We start from the raw sequence: 16550 nt of genomic DNA, 5'->3' as shown, positions 1-16550 counted from the left end.
ATTACCTGATCCAAAAAGTCAGCAGGCCAAGGTTGAGAGACCCTGGGATAAAAAGGATATTTGTCGCTTTCATATAACATCATTGGAAAGGGCCCAAAGGTGACCTTGAATTATTAACAGATCAAGCTGAGTTCAGAAGGGAGGCTGTCAGAACTTACAGTGCAAGTTGCCACTGAGGGTCCAAGTAGAATATCAAGGGCTCAATCCTGTCACTTTTCGCAAAGTGTAAACGCTTGGGTAAGAAATGTTTCAGGTAAGGTTTGAAATGCTGGTTTGGTTCCTGGCACTGAAATTGGAGAAGGCAAAGGAAAACCATTATTTCCATATTTTTGGAATGGTAAACGTCTCTTGAAATTGCTCTCTAGCTCCATATGAATTTCTTCTCACAAGCATTTAACCAGTAGGCCCAAAAGTCACAGATGCAAAAATAAGAGCTCTTATTACTAATATAATGAACAAGCTGAATGTTCCCAGCTATTAAATACTGCTATTTTTATAGGAAATCATAATTCCTGCATAAAAGTCCCGGGTGCTCAGACTGAGTCACCAGTTTACATTTCAGCTACAACTGATGATCCTATTTTTAGTATTATAACAATCATTAAGAATTTTCTATCAACTGGAAAAAAAAACAAAACAACGTAGTATAGATAGAACTCAGTACGAGGACAAAAAGTTATTTAAAAAAATAGGCATTAAAAAGACTGGTAGGAACTGTAACATAATGCTAACAGTATTTATGTTAGTGCAGCTTTAAGGTTTCTCCCTCCTATTGTTTTCAATTATTGCTTGTACTATCACGCACATTTAACAATGTCAATAAATAAATTCTTAAAATTTTTAAAGCCTACATTATTGGAACATGTCCTTAAAGATCTTTAAAGACTACAGAGCATTTAAATGTTGGCCCAGATACTTGAAAATTAGATTAGATTAGAATCCTATAATCCTGAAGCAAATACTAAGCCTTTTTTCCAAATATATATTATACAAAACTAATAATAACTAGATAATAGGAAAAAAGATACTCACAGAAAGATTTCTGACAATGCCTTCATAATTAACTAAAGGGGGCAAAGATAAGAATTAATAGTGGATGGTATGCTACAATTAGAAAGAAAAATAATACAAAAGTAGAGAATGTCAGGCTCAAACCCTATATTTAAATACTAAAGCAAGTTTTAAGCAGATCATTTAAATTATTATACACTGACCACTGACAAGAATCAGATGGATCTTTAGGAACCATCCCACCCTCTCTACCACTGTGTCTATGAAACGATGTCATATTGAAAAGGCAAGTAACAGAACATCCATCTATCCGTCCATCTGTCATCCATATGTCTGCCCATTCATCCATCTGACAGTTTATCCAACTGCCTGTCCATCTGCCTATCCATCCGTCTGTCTACCTGTCCATGCATCCAAATACCCATCCATTCCTCTATCTAGATCCTGTATAATTTCACTTTTGTTCCACACATGCATAGCAAATATCTGGGAAGACACATCTCAAATCTAACAGGGTTCATCTCGAGAGAGAGAAACTGAGCTGTGAATTAGGGATATTTAGGGTGGATAGCTGTTACTTTTTACTTTATATATTTTAACATTCAAGGATAATTCCCAAATTTCCAGATAAGAGGGACACAGGGGAATCTGGAAGTGAGGGCAGGTAGAACAGTTCTGAAACTGAAGTCCACAGCACACCTGCTTAGTGCACTTTGCGCTACCAGTCGGTATCTGTCGAGCTCTCCGAGATTATTTCAGCTGCACTTCACACAGGGTGAGACAGTTATCCAGATAAAAGATGTACTGTATGTATCTTTTATGCATGAATGTTGATAAAGAGATATGCAGTTTTTGCTTTAATTTGGGAAATTTAGGGGCCTAATGGAGATGAGGATGTGGCTTACACTTGGACATCCGTGGAGTGTGCCACTGCCTCTGTAGTTTTATGACAGGTTTTGTAACAATCACGTATTACTCTAATAAATGTTTAAAAATACTGATTAAAACTCGTCACTGTACAAGTTAGAGTCCGTGCTCTGGGGTTCTATGCTAGTGTATTTGCATAACCATTTTCCTGTAGGGAAATCTATTTCTCCTCATACATATTCAACAAGATCTATGAACACGCATAGCAGGGCAGTACTCAAAACTAATCCAGTGCTAGTAACTGTCAGAAAAGCTCTTTTCTCTTTTCACCTCAAAGTTAACTGTAGTGAAAAAATAAACAAAACTGCCTTTAGCATTCGAGAGTAACCAAGGATGGTAATCAAAAAGAGGCGTGTAACAGAGTTGGTGCAATCAGTTCTGAAACAGCCTTGACTTTCAAAAGGATGAATATTTAAAATTTCTTGGCAGTTTGGGCACGGCATGTAGTCAAGGGAGAATGTGAAATTTCTTCTTCTCTGTCCACAAAACACATTCTCGTTGTTTTTTGGAATAGCTTAAGGAAGTCATTTCTGAGAACAGAAATCAGTTGCTTATAGAATTAATCATCTCTGCCAGCATTCCTCCTCATAATAGAATATTACTCTAAAACATCTGTAAGTTGCTTTAATGAAATGTTATTAAAGTTGAATAAATGCAGCTGAACTTTTAAGTTTTTTTCTAGTACAAGTAATATTGAACCCAATATAAGCAAAACCCACATTATAACATAAAATAGTATTAAGCTCATCAAATAATATTCTTAGCCATGAATAACAAATAGATAAGTGGTTAGACTTGTGCCTTCACCTCCAGTCCCATAAAATCCCTTTGGGTACACAGGATCAGCCCTGGAGATTTAATCATGAAAAGAAAATTAACTATCACCTTTAATTTAGAGAAAGAATGATTAAAGGAATGTATTGTGAATATAATCATATTCAAAATTAGCACAGAGATATACTTACATGAGTAATATTTATCTGGAACATCGGAGGGTCTCAGTCGAGCTGCAGGTCCATATACAACTTTAACATTTTTAATATCCCCCAAATATTTATTCAGATATACATATTTCTTACAACTGCCTTGTTCCATGCCTAGGAGAAAAAAAATCCCAAAACATGTTGCAATTTTAATAAAAAAAAAAAATTTAACATTCAATAAGCATGTGGTCAGCATTCATGATAGTTGAACATCTAATAGAAGACACAGAATTTTACCTACATCTACCACTTCACTTAAAAAAAGTCTTTCCCCTTTCCTTCATCCAAAATTCAGTTTAGTATTTCTTCTTATTTCTGTATCACAATATCTTTATGTGAATGAGGAGGAATATCACAGTTTTAGATTGAACATGAAAGCTCAGTTATCTTCTCAGAATCAACTAGCATATTAATTGGGAGCATAAAACTCTCAGTCTCGTTCCTGAACTGGAGCTTCCTTAGGATATAGCTTCTTACGACTGTTTCCGGAAACAGTTTTCAGTATTTCTGAAGCAAACAATAATAACAAGAAAAAACAAACAAAAAGAACCTGTTTCTTATTTTCTTGTGTACACATTGCTTCTATAGCCCCAAGGCTGTACACCAACGTATGTTCTACAGGTCATAGTAAGAGTTAAAATATTGCCAAAATTAATATATGCTGCCTTTAAAAGTCAGGTTTACCATGCTAAAGGAAATAGAAGTATGTAATAATCTGTTCAAAATTATGTTTAAAAATTTTAGACTAGACTTACCAAAATTCAATATTGAAAAAAAAGTTGTAAGTATCCCCCACGTAAGGAATAAAGCATGTAACCTCCCCCAAATCAGGAGATGAGTGCATTGTGGTTGACAGGTTCTTAGGTTTCTGTGAATTCTACATTTCACTTGTAGTTTATATTTCATATAGTATTTTCCTGAAGACTATCCACAAGAAACCATATTTAAAAAAAAAGAATTAACTGTAAAATCCAGAGGAAATAATAAAACAATAATCGATCAAGTAAACTTTAGGGGGCACCATTAAGGATAACTGATGCCAATTTAGATTACCATGATCTGAAATAAGGATGAGGTTCAGGCATCGATGCAAGTTCAGCTCCTTCAGACCATCCATCAGCATGCCAACCATGTCGTCAACTCTCTGCAGAGCTCTGATGACCTAAGAAAGGGAAACCATCTCATGTCATGGAGTTAAAAGTATTCATGAACTGCTTTTTATAGGACACAGAATGGCACATAGTTTTTGGCTAATTGCCTTTGGCATTTCTCTCTTCATTTTTCTTGGCAAAACCACCTGAGGGAAATTCTTGTGCAGCTTCGCCTGTGTTTTCTGTACTGTATCACATCAGTCTAATCTTTATTTATAGTCCGGGTATTTCCCTGTACTATGAAACAAGCTGTTTAGACATGTTCTTTCATTCACTCAAAAAGATATTTGAGCAACATAGATTGGAATCCTTAAGTGTTAAGATAAAGTGAGTTTTAATGAGCCAATAATATTAGAGTTTAACAGAGTTTATAAATTGACGAGTATGACTTGAAAAGCAATGGGCTCAACCTTGAATGAAGACAAATCAGAAAAGCCAGGTACTCTGGAAAATGTTTAGTGAATTAGAAAAAGTAGCACTGGTTTTAAAACTTATATGATCTGATAATCAATTATAAAAAGATTAATTGCAAAGACTTACTTGTAGCCAAACTGACCTAGACATGGGTCTCAAGTGTCAGTGACGCTAGTGAAAGAATAAAAATTATACTAGCATCTGGCCAATTGTTCAAACCAAGAAAAGAGCTACAAAAAATTTTTCCCTTTGTCTATGACATGGCCACATTGTTAGCCACACATCTCCCACCTCCAAGAAGGAGCATTTCTGCTTAGTTGAAGGACATAATAAAAGCAAGGGCACATGGGGTTGTTAACTACATTAAAGCCACTGCAGATAGATTTTGATGGAAAGAGAACAAGGGTTAACACAGATTAAATGACGGTCAACTTCCCTTTCTCTTCATTCTCCTTTATCCAATGAAATGGCACCAAAGAGAAACCTACTCTTTAAGAGGGGAAAATCATGGGTAGACCTAAGGTAAGGAAAATAGGGGAAGATTGTTTAAGCAGCTGTTTTACATTCAGGAGAGAAAAATGAAGATGGTTTTTCTCTCCTCCTTATTTAGAGTAAGTAGCACCCTCAAAAACAGGGCTCACAACAGACATGTCAGGCCAGGCTTTAGTCTGAACTCTGTACTGAAGAGTCATTGAGCCTCACAGACTATCCAGCCTGGGCTATCTGGGTACAAGAACTGATGAAAATTTGGGGGTGGCTCCACTGAGGAAGAGTGTGTTTTCCTAGCCTTTCATCTCTTGGAACAGCATGGAGCAAAAGGGAACTTTCATCATGACCAGCAATATTCACAGATTCATACTTACTGTTTCCTTTTATATTTTAGGTCACAGAAAAAATATAAATCATCTCTAAGGCAGCTTAGAGGCACGAAGAAAGAAGCTCAACTCATTTTCTGTTTTAATGCCTTTTGTGCTCTAAGATATAAAAATGATACAGCCATACAAAACCTAAAAGTAGTATCTGATGCTTTAGAACACTCCCAATTACAAACATCGCCAGAAGCAGGCTAAGTTCTTGAAAGAATGTCAGGTCAAACAAGAGGTTACATTGAGTGTTAGTTCATGAACTGTTTCTGTATTTCTAGTTTCCTAGTAGCCACTCAATGGAACAACAATTATTTGAACTTCTCTAACTTTTGATAAGGACTTCCATCCTTTAATGTCCAAGCTCTGTTGTAAGCACGGTCTCAGACAACCAGAAATAGATCCTCCTGAGGAGAATTCATAAGAGGCTTCTTCTGCTATTTGACTTATTATCCTACATCACCATAGAAGACTGAAACCTTACTCATTTACAAATTTTCAAAGAGCACTTGGTTTTTATGCCAGTGTAGGGGGATATGGAGTGGACAAAGGCTTTGGAAATTGAAAACAGAATTTAATTTATCATTGATTCAATTTAGCACTATTGACAGCATAAACAAAAAAATGCTCCCAACTCTTTTTGATTAAAATGCATCCTTTGGTTCAGTAAAAATGTGCTTAATACTCACTCTTTCCAGAAATCGTGGATTCTTATAGAATGATCTAGAAACCTACTTCAAAGCAAGATTCAGTTAGATGCTACCAGGTTTAATGAAGTAATCACTGATAAAAATACACTTACTTCACTGCTGACGGGTCCATATGAATGACCTGAAGAATCTGGTTCTTCTAAATACAGAGTGTAAAAGTGTGGTCTAAATCAAACAGTATCAAAATGTAATATTTTACGAACACATTGTAAAACAGAATAGAAAGAATAATCAACAACTGATAGCCAACAGCAGTTATACAACACTGGGGTGACATTTCTAAACTGGCTGAAAGGGGGAGGGTATAGCTCAGCAGTAGAGTACGTGCTTAGCATATACAAGGTCCTGGGTTCAATCCTCCATTTACAAACATTTAAAATAAATAAATAAAATGGCTGAGAAATAATTTACATGTTTAGAATTCTTCAAAATGCGGTATAATGGCTCACTAACCAGTTCATCTGGATATAAAACATCATAGCCAATAGCACAGTTTTCTTGTCATCTATTTAAAATATTCTGTCAGTTTTATAAAACAAAGGAGTATCTTATAATGAAAATTAATCATCTACATACCTTTCATCTTGAGGAAGCTGCAGCCACTTGAGAACAGCCAAAATTCTTTCTTCAAATGGTACTGAACTAAATTTAAAGATAAACAAAGTGAAACAAGTCTGCGACAACTGTTTGGGTTTAAAATATAAATGTTGTTCTGTCTTACCAAAAATTGTATTCAGAGAAACTAAAACAATTCAAGGCATCAAACGTGTTTGAAGCAATAGAAGAGTTTCATTTGAAAACGTAAATTTTCCCAACAGAGAAACGAACGTTAAATATTACACGTATGAAAGTTGTAATCGGGATTAAAACTTTGCTTCCTATACCCTACTTAAGGACCTTACTCCTGTATCTGAGAATAGCAGTTGCTACCGCATGGATAACCCATGTGCCGATACACTCTTCAAAGGGGACCTCATGAAGAACTCACTCATTGATGACTCAGTAAAACTGGGAAGTGGACATCTGATGGGCAGACAGCTCCCCAGGCAACATTTCCTGGGCAGAATCAATAATGCCTTCCTCTGGGTGTAGGATTTTGCCTACACAGCTCCATCAGAGGGCTTGCCCAACGCCCCGTACACTTAGTTGTGTTCTCTACCAACTCTGAGGTGTCAGAGACCATACATCACTACTCTTTAAGCCCCCAGCCCTCAGACAGTGCCTGGCACACAGACTTTCAATCACCATCCATGGAATGAATTTAACAGCAAATAACAAGGTGCTCATGTGAACCATAAAGAGTGAACAATAGCCTAAGGTCACCAAAGAGAATCATTATGTATTTCCTGTTTGGAATTTATGAACTTTTCCTTTCGTCCCTCAAATACGTTGTTGCAATCATTTTACGACATACATTTCCTAAGTGTAAGATAAAATTATTTTGGTAGTCTCCCTAAAATTGTCCACAGGGAGTCTTCTAGAAAAAAAGTTTTGTTTTTTTTTTCCCTCAATGCCTCATGGATTTTGAATATCACAGGGAGGTTACTCTAATCAGCTTCTCACATTAGATGGAATGTTTATAAAGGTAATTTGGAAATGCAAATCCAGAGATGTCATTAAGATCTTCTTTTAAATGATATTTCCAGACATCAGAGTCATTCCTACCTGTGCCCCATTAATACTTTCATCTCTGTCTCCTAGTTCTCTTTCTTTCTAGAGTAAAAATGTTCACTGGGACTTCATTTCTTATTTCTGCCCAAAGATCCGAACGCAAACTCCAACACGTTACCACTACTTTCTAGAAAAACCTCCAAAAAAAACCACTTGTCTAGTTTTACTGCCTATTTACCATCCATCTAAAACTCTTTAAGATAGACTTCTTATTCTGACAAGTCTCATTTTTCAGACAACATATGACTCAAATGCTAGAACTCAGGCTGTAATTAAGAAAATGATAATAAGCTGTTCTATATTATAGGTCCTAGAAAAAGCACATCCATACACACCCATTATATATTTTATACATGTCTGGGAAAATTCCATTAATTTTCACATCTGATCCCGGCCAAAAAAACGTGCCTGTCTTCAGGCCTTGATATTTAGCTGTGAGCCAGATCTAGGGGAGACAGTAAAGCAGAGTTAGTACCTCATGCAAACATTCATCACTCAGGAAACTATTTGTTTATGCAACACCAAGGCATTCTTCTCAAGTACTAGAATGTTTTGGACGTTAATCAGCTCCAGCAGTTAGACTACAAAATAACCGTGTAATATGACTTTGAACAGCAGCAAAAAGAAATTAAATAATCAGAAATTAAGTTAAAAAGTAGGAACAGAAGTCAGCTGGTAACTCCGGCAACTTTTACAGCCATACTTCTACTTAATAGGTTCCCCTGAAAAGAAGAAAAATACATGAAAGAAAAAAAAAGAAGAAAAATTTATAAATACACACGTCTTTAACTTACTGACATTTCTGCTTCTGTAACTAACATTTATTAAGCACTTATTGCCAATTAAAATTCTAAATAGTAGTCCTATAAGCATCCTAGATTATTAATTTAAATAATCCTCACAATAACTTTATGAGGTAGTTAACAGTATTATCTACAGTATAGACATGAGAAAATTGAGGCACAGAAAGAATAATTTGTCCAAAGTTACACAGCTTTGAATGTTAAGAGCTAAAATTTGAATTTATAACTTGCAAATTAAACATCATGCTCTTTTGCTTCTAAGTGGAATAAGACTATTCAAATAGACCTTATAGAATTATCACAGCATTTTTTTTAAATAAAAAGGAGAAAACTTTTAAGTCACAAACAGAGAGAATCTTCTAAATTAGCAAATGCAAATGACGTCTAAGTTTACTCCTGCAGAGACAATTAGCTTGGTAGAGATCAAAATATTATTCACAGACTACTGCTCTTTGCTACTAGGGCAGAAAGGCAGAATCAAGCAGGGAAGAAAAATGGCTCAGCATAACCCAAAGCCAGCTCTGAAATAAACCACACAAAGATACAAGCTATTTATCTCCATTTGTAAAAGTGTGGCCACAAACACAGTAAATGAGATAGGTTATTAAAAACTCCAGGGAATCTGGTATTCTACTCTGGCTGAAACAGATGAGAATAACAAAAGAAATTATTTTAGTAGCTAAAACAAACAACTCACTGGTTCTCCTTTGTACCACTCAGGATTAAATTTCTCTGTACTTTTAAGTGCAAAGTAAGCGTTCATTTTGGGATCATAAATTTTGTTGTCAATTATGCCGTGGGATTCTGGATAAAGTCCCTAAAAAATATAAAATACAAGTTTTAGACGACTTACGAGTTTTTAATGTTAGTCACAGAAAACCATCAAAGAGAAACAGACAACTAAAACTACAAGGAACTTAACACAGCGTAAGGAGGGAAGAACAAAACAGTGGGTATTGCCAAACACAACCAACCACTCAAGATTTTATGTATGATTTGTGTTTTATTTATAGTATAGGAGAAAGTAAACTAGGAATGCTGTGGATGAAGCTCTTTATAAAGAAGCAGCCTCTCCAATTTTGAAAACAAGTACTGTGTTATCCTTTTCTATTGCTCAGTGAAGCATTTCTGAACAAACTCATCTTTGGCTAGGTCTGAGAATAGCTTATATCAATACAAGATAAAGTATTAATTCTCTGGCTTCAACTCTAAGACTTAATGAATTCTTTTTTTTTTTTTTTCTTTCCAGATTCAAATTAAACATGGAAACTGAAACAAAAATAGCGCTGTCATCCTATCTGGAGTCAGGCAAAGTAGTTTGCTTAAACCCATATGTGAAAATGATTGGGAAGATGGTTGAGAACATGCAAGTGTAGACACAGTTTGGGGCTCAAATAAAGTAGGCTACAAAACTAGTAAGAAAAAAAAAACAAGACTCAAGAATTAGAGAACCCTAAAACTCAAAAGAAACCAAGAAATCAGTTTTGGGGGTCTTTAGTCACCTCTTTTCACAGATGGGAACCTGAAGCCCAGAAAGTAAAGTAACTTTCCCAAGGCCACAGCTGGTTAGTGGAAGAGGCAGGACCAGAACCTAGATTTTCTTGCTTAACTACACAATGAAAAAGAAGTTGTTTTTTTCTGATCTAAAATCTAATTGAAAAATGTTACATTTATACTTCTTTGAACATATAAAAGCTGAAATGCAGAGCTTACTGTGACAATGCTGTAGTGATTGGGGAAAGTCTTTGTCGGATATACTGGTCTCATGTTTTTAGTATACGTTCCACAGGTTTCTACAAGGGAAAAAAAATTAAAGATTGTTATTAAATACAACTGACAGTCTGTTTCCCTCATTTCGCTTTGGTACCACAGATATCTAAATAGTATTAAAAAATGAACGCAGAAGGGATATAAAAATTCAGGATGAATTACAAGCAACATTGTGGATGCAAATTCAATGTTAAGATAAGGGTTTTTCTCTTAGAAAAACATTAAACAAAATAATTAAGCCAATGAAATAATTATCCCAATGAAGTAATTATCCCAATGAAATAATTATCCCATATCTATCAATAACATTAAGTTCCAGATGGACTAGTAATAATAATGCCTGCTAAATCTTTGGCTGCTACAACTTTGTGGTGACATACCTAAATTACAAGAGGTAGTTATAAAAAACAAAAAACGAAATCTGCACTAGTACCTAAATCTGCAAAATTAAAACAAGAATGAAGCAGTAGCCGGGGTAACAGTATCCCACCTCAAAAATCCAAACCAGCTAACTCTGGACAAGTTCAATGTTGCTCTAAAGATAAAAGGCATCTTGTGGTTTCAAGGACAAGAAAGGACAGAAGCCAGACTTCCTGATTTAGCCCTACTGTCACATTCCTCTTCTGGCTCTAGCATTGAGGAGGGAACACATAACTAATGATTCTAGCATTTCAATACCTCATTGCCTGAAAATGTTCCTCAGGTTGGCATGTGTATATTCAAACAGTTCAGAATCAAAAGCTACATTCTCCCGTTACCCAGAGCAAGGACTCAGGCTAGCTGTGTACTTATTTCCTTTCAACTTCATGTTTAGGCACTTACTGCTCCTTAACAGTGAGGAGTCACTGAACTCGGGATGTCATATTTGGTGCCATCGAAACAAATTTCCTCCTGATGATATAACAAAGGGCCAGATTCAAACTTCAAAGCCCATGAGCTTGGCTGGAAGAACAGAGCCTTCCTTGCCCATGCAAGCCCTTTGCTAAAGACTTTTTATGTCAAATGATTATGTATAAAAACTATTTTCTTCCAAGTAGAAATTCAGAACTAAAAATTTAAAAAGCTCTCCAAGAATTATTTTAGCTTGTCACAAGAGAAGTACAATAAATGTACATACGTTTTTACTGAGAATGATTTTGACATTTAAACCAATCCCATATACTCAAGTCCAGCAAATAGTGTTTCAGAATCCCAGAAGATCACCAAAATGGTGTATGTACTTAATTTTATTTCAGTCCAATATTATACTGTAGCTACTTAAATACTGATCCCTGATAATGAGCAATGGTCTTCAGTTTTTATACCCATATTTGATTTTCTTCCTTTTTCAGTAACAATGGTGACACAAGTTGATACCCATATTACTGGTGATTAATGTGATTTAAAACTTCGGCATTAATACTATAAAAAGACCATTCTACTCTTGTATCAGTAACTGATAGAATCATCATTCATTTAAGGCTTTAATTGAGATACAGAAATTGGAAGGATGCTACACAATACTATAGGATAACTAGCAAGTAAATATTCTATGCCTACACCATTAGAATCATATCAGAAATACGTTCGATCTCTGAAATTCTATTTTAAGATGTAACATGTATTAGACAAATAAATATATAAATGATTTGTCCACAAAAGGCATCCAAAATCCTAAGGGGAAAAAAAGGTATATCTTATATATCTTATCCTTATATCTGTATCTATCACCAAGGGATAAAAATCATAAGATAACTGCTTTTATCTTAGAATTATTTAAAAAGCAGCTTCAGAATTGTTACAGTATTAAATACTAGTTTCTTATCATTAGGTTTAACTACTTTTCAATAGAGAAGCTCAGTAAAACAGTTAGATTCTGCCAGTATTTTTCCAAAAAAAAAAAGGCTGCCTCCTTAGTCCTTCCCTAAAATTGTGGCACTCCAATAGTAAACTCTGAAGTTACTCACTTAGTTTGCTAATAACAGGAAGAAGTCCACCCCAAGTGTGTAAATACTCTGCCCTGAAACCATCCAAAGAAAATAAGAGGGTAGGAGGTGTTTCAAACCTGGGTAATGAGAAAAAAAGAAAGAAAGAAAAATAAATGTTTAAAGAAAGAGAAAGAAGACACACATCCAGTGAGGATTTTCTCTTTCCTTGGCACAGGTACCAGTGAAGATTTTCCACTGAGGTCTGTATGTAATCTAAAGTAAACTAACAAGCTGAGCAAGCATCCTCATGAAGGATATTTTACAAGCATTGATATTCACATACATGCTTTTATATACCATCTTATGTATCATCAAATAGTATTGATTACGCACTCATACCATTTTGAGCCACTACGCAGACCATCATTCATGATTTCTGCTATTCCAAAAGCTAGACCAAATGCTACCAAGACATAATAATATTCCCAATTTGCAGGAGAATAAATGTTAACAAACAGTATTTTCTAAATTATGTTCTTATTTCTACTAACTTTTTTTTCCAGAAAAACCCTTTTCTGATGTTGTCTCTACTTGCATCCAAAAGAGAGTACTTCTTATCACATAAATGATATTCAATACTTAGCTTTGAAGTTTACCATATTTAAAAGATATCAATATGTCATAGAGAAGATGGAGAGAGATTTACTGCACTTAAATATACAGACAATAGAGAAATGATCCAAAGCTAGGGATGAGCAACTAATGAACGTACAGACACACAGAGTTACATGTGTGGTATGGAAATCTAAAGACAGAGGCAAAAAAACATGTACAGTGATACACTCAGCAAAAGAGAATCACTGTGGACAACCATTCCACAGCTACACCAAAACAAGCATGGTTCAGAAATTCTGCAGCTGCATATCCAGTAGATGGTAGGAAAGTTGTATATCACTGGATGACCATGAAAAAAACTGAACGTTCACTCTGTAATTTAAAATTTGAGAGCAAAGACTCACTTTGTCTTGCCTTTTTCAACTCTGCCTCCTCCCCAGCTTACTCTTACAGCCAAATACAAATGGAAAAAGGAGAAAATTTGTGCATAATTTCCAGGAACTAATATTTGTATCACAGCTCTCTTGGGAAACTGCAGAATCAGCTGCAGATAGTCTCAATGGTCCATACTTGTGTAAAATTATTTCTATTCAATCAACAGAGAACATAAAAATAGTTTACTGGGCCTCCAGGTAAATGTACTGCTATGAGAATTTCTAGTATAATAGAACATGCTCTAAATTATGATCTTCTTGTAAAGAAAGAAGGGTTTATAGTTTCCACTAAAAGAGTCAATGTTACAATTGAAAAATAATGATCAAGTTTTAGAAAAAAAGAAAGATTTAAAATTCATTAACTCTAAAATTTATAATATACCTTGGACTTAACAGACGGCTTAGGGTACATGAGATGTTCCCTTTGAAAAAAAAGCTCTTCTGTTGGAATTTTTTGCCTTGGGTTTAGTTTTTGCTGTTGCTATGACTGTTGTTTTAAACAAACAAAAAAGTACTCTCCCATCCGAAAGGGGAAAAAAACACACTTTATAAAACAAAAATCTTATTTAAACAAAGGACAAAAAGAACAAGTATAAATTATGGAAATTATGTAAAATTCTCTTACAGATATGTTGCTTATCCCCCAATTTATAAATGAACCAAAATACAAAAAAAATTTTTAAAAAGAAGCTGTAAAGTAGTTTTTGTAAGTTCAACTTGATAAATTCCAAATGAAAGTAAAGAAGAAAAGAACACAGATACTTTCCTTTCCTAAGAAGAAAAACACAGATACTTCTACCCAACACTCATGAATAGGAAAGACTAAACATTCATGACATCCCTTTTCCCAGGAGCTCCCAGAGTGGGTGTGATGCCATAATCATCTCTGTACTACCAGCGCCAAAAGAAGGCCTTACTAAAAATAATATTGACTGAACCAATGAATAATTACTAGTTTTATCGTTTCAACTAGAAAGAGAAAAAAATGGTACTTTTGAAAAAGAAAAAATTAGTAACCGAGAATATAATCTTACCCTGCTGGACACTGTGGCTCATTAATGTTCTCACATGTTTCTTCTACCCAACTTTTCTCACCTAAAATATTTTCAAGAAATAAAGTGAGTTGAACACAATAAAAACAATGATTGTGACCCTTGTGAGACACATTAGGACAGATTCCAAGAATAAAATATGTTAACAAATACATAGATAATATGGGGCATGATTCTAGGCAAATCTAACAAATAAAGGGAGTTATTCTGCTTCAAAATAAGAGTTAATATCAGGAAGGAAAAAAAATGAATGCATCATTGTAAGACTAAAACATACTACTGTATTTGTGAGAACTTCAATGCATCTTTTCCATTTTCAAACTTTTAATATTTTCAGCCAAGATTTACAACCCTTTTTCTAGCCACCCAACAAAATCTTGTGGTATTAAATCCTTGATGTCTTATTTCCTCCATACAGAGACTGGTTCTGTCAGCCAAAGAATTTCAAGGAACCCTGTTAATACCTGGACAGGACATCCTAATAACATCAGTTTACATATAATCTTTTGCATTAACTTCACAATCACCCTCTCAGTGCATGGCAGACACGCATTAAAAATGCAACTAAATATCAAACAACATGAGGGGAGAGCTCTAGCAGGAGAGTGGGTGACTACAGATAAAAGGAGATTGGCCACGCGTAGATAATAATCATTATGCTGGGTGACATGCACTCGCTTCATTAAAACTCTCTCCTCAGGTATATGTGTTTGAAATTTTCTTTAATAAAATGTTCTAAAAATATATTTTCAGTCAATATTGTTGATCAATAACCATGACTTCTAACATAAAAAATAAACCCATGCTACGCCCATCTAAGCCCTAGGAAGACATCAGCCCGCTGGAGAAGCGGGTGAGCGCAGGCGATCCTGACCTCGGCACACAGGGCTGTAGTTGATGCAGCAGTCACCCTTGTCCCTGCAGTCATCCGAGCAGGAGCAGAGGCTTCGGGACAACCTTTTCTCACCACACCTGAATTTGCTGCAAGTCCATATATGTTCTAGAAACAGATATCAACATGACACATTGTAGGACCCAAATTCAACGTGTCCAAAGTGAACACAGAATTGTCTCCTGGAGCCTGATCTACAAGAGACAATGGACTGCTCCCTACCTCTCGGTTACCTGTAGCATCCCCACCACCGTGCTCAGTCTGAACTAACAGCGTGAAAACAGGCAGGCAAGGCAGCAATTCACTAAAACCCCAGAATCCCATTATTTAACAATGTAAACAAATAGTAGTAGTAGCAGTAGTAGTGTTAGTATTAGTATTATTATTATACAATTGGCATGTAGATCTTGGCTTCTTCCAACAGCCATTGTCACAGTTCTTAAAACTTAATCTAAATCTGGCTCACTTCCATTCAAATAATATTTCATGTCATATGTAGAGAGGACCAAATCAAACTGAGACACTTTCCATAGTTTGATAGTTTTATTTTAAAATTGAAGTGGACATCTAAGAACTCTTGCTTTAATACACCCATAATGGAAATAGTCATGTATTTCAAGCAGCCTTTAGAACTTAGTTTAAATGCTATGTAGGCTTTCAGCATATATTAAAGACAGGCACAGTTTTCCAGTTCATAAAATTTTTAACAAAAGCTAAATACGGGAATGTTTTTCTCTAAGGGAATATAAAGGCCAATTTTTTTTTTAAATCTCTAATGAGTTAGGTAAATCACATACCTTAGAGATGCAGAACTTCCCTTCAGTCTTTTACTAAGACCCACGACCCCATCTTTTTTTCCCTGGACACTTTTACCTGGTTCTATACATGTCTCCTGGTAATCTAGACAGCAGTTTCCAAGGTCAACGCAAGCAACATCACAGCGACAGTTCCCAAACGTTCTCTCAAAACAGCGACCTTTGCAACTTTTAACTGAAAATATTGAATGAGTTAGATGTTTCTAATCATTATATAATTACAAAGCAAACAACAACCAATATACTTAAGTTAGGTATAAAGTAGGTTCAAATACTGTTTTAGAAAACACAAATGGGCTGGTCAATAATGTTAATCAAGCCTTTTCACAAACACACATACCAAGTGACTCAAACATGAGGCAATAACCTTTTGTGTAGAGTTTGCAATTTTATCTCTTGCCACAGGAAAAAAGATAACTTTTTTCTTTTATATATTATAAACCCTCCCGTGGCTAATAAAAGTCAGACACTTATGGGATAGTAAAGAAATGAAAAATGAGAAGAGCTTGTTCTGAATATCTTATGCCATGAA

At 35.2% G+C, this 16550-nt stretch overlaps 1 protein-coding gene across 2 annotated transcripts in view; it reads right to left on the bottom strand.

Moving 5' to 3' along the window:
- Positions 1–16550, bottom strand: part of ENPP1 (ectonucleotide pyrophosphatase/phosphodiesterase 1) — a 74189-nt gene that overhangs the window by 21785 nt on the left and 35854 nt on the right. For both annotated transcript variants that reach the window (XM_032484933.1, XM_032484932.1), the window contains exons 3-15: positions 16077–16193; positions 15186–15311; positions 14294–14354; positions 12250–12347; positions 10247–10326; positions 9231–9350; positions 8066–8175; positions 6636–6701; positions 6152–6224; positions 3975–4083; positions 2904–3035; positions 1033–1064; positions 159–286 (exon numbers count right to left, since the gene is read on the bottom strand). In XM_032484933.1, the coding sequence (XP_032340824.1) occupies positions 159–286; positions 1033–1064; positions 2904–3035; positions 3975–4083; positions 6152–6224; positions 6636–6701; positions 8066–8175; positions 9231–9350; positions 10247–10326; positions 12250–12347; positions 14294–14354; positions 15186–15311; positions 16077–16193 (1252 nt within the window). The remainder of the gene's footprint in view (positions 1–158; positions 287–1032; positions 1065–2903; positions 3036–3974; positions 4084–6151; positions 6225–6635; positions 6702–8065; positions 8176–9230; positions 9351–10246; positions 10327–12249; positions 12348–14293; positions 14355–15185; positions 15312–16076; positions 16194–16550) is intronic.

The sequence above is a fragment of the Camelus ferus genome, chromosome 8 (assembly GCF_009834535.1).
Source record: "Camelus ferus isolate YT-003-E chromosome 8, BCGSAC_Cfer_1.0, whole genome shotgun sequence".
Classification (NCBI taxonomy): Eukaryota; Metazoa; Chordata; class Mammalia; order Artiodactyla; family Camelidae; genus Camelus; species Camelus ferus.
The sequence above is the reverse complement of the archived record's forward strand: the minus strand, read 5'-3'. Positions and strand labels throughout refer to the sequence as shown.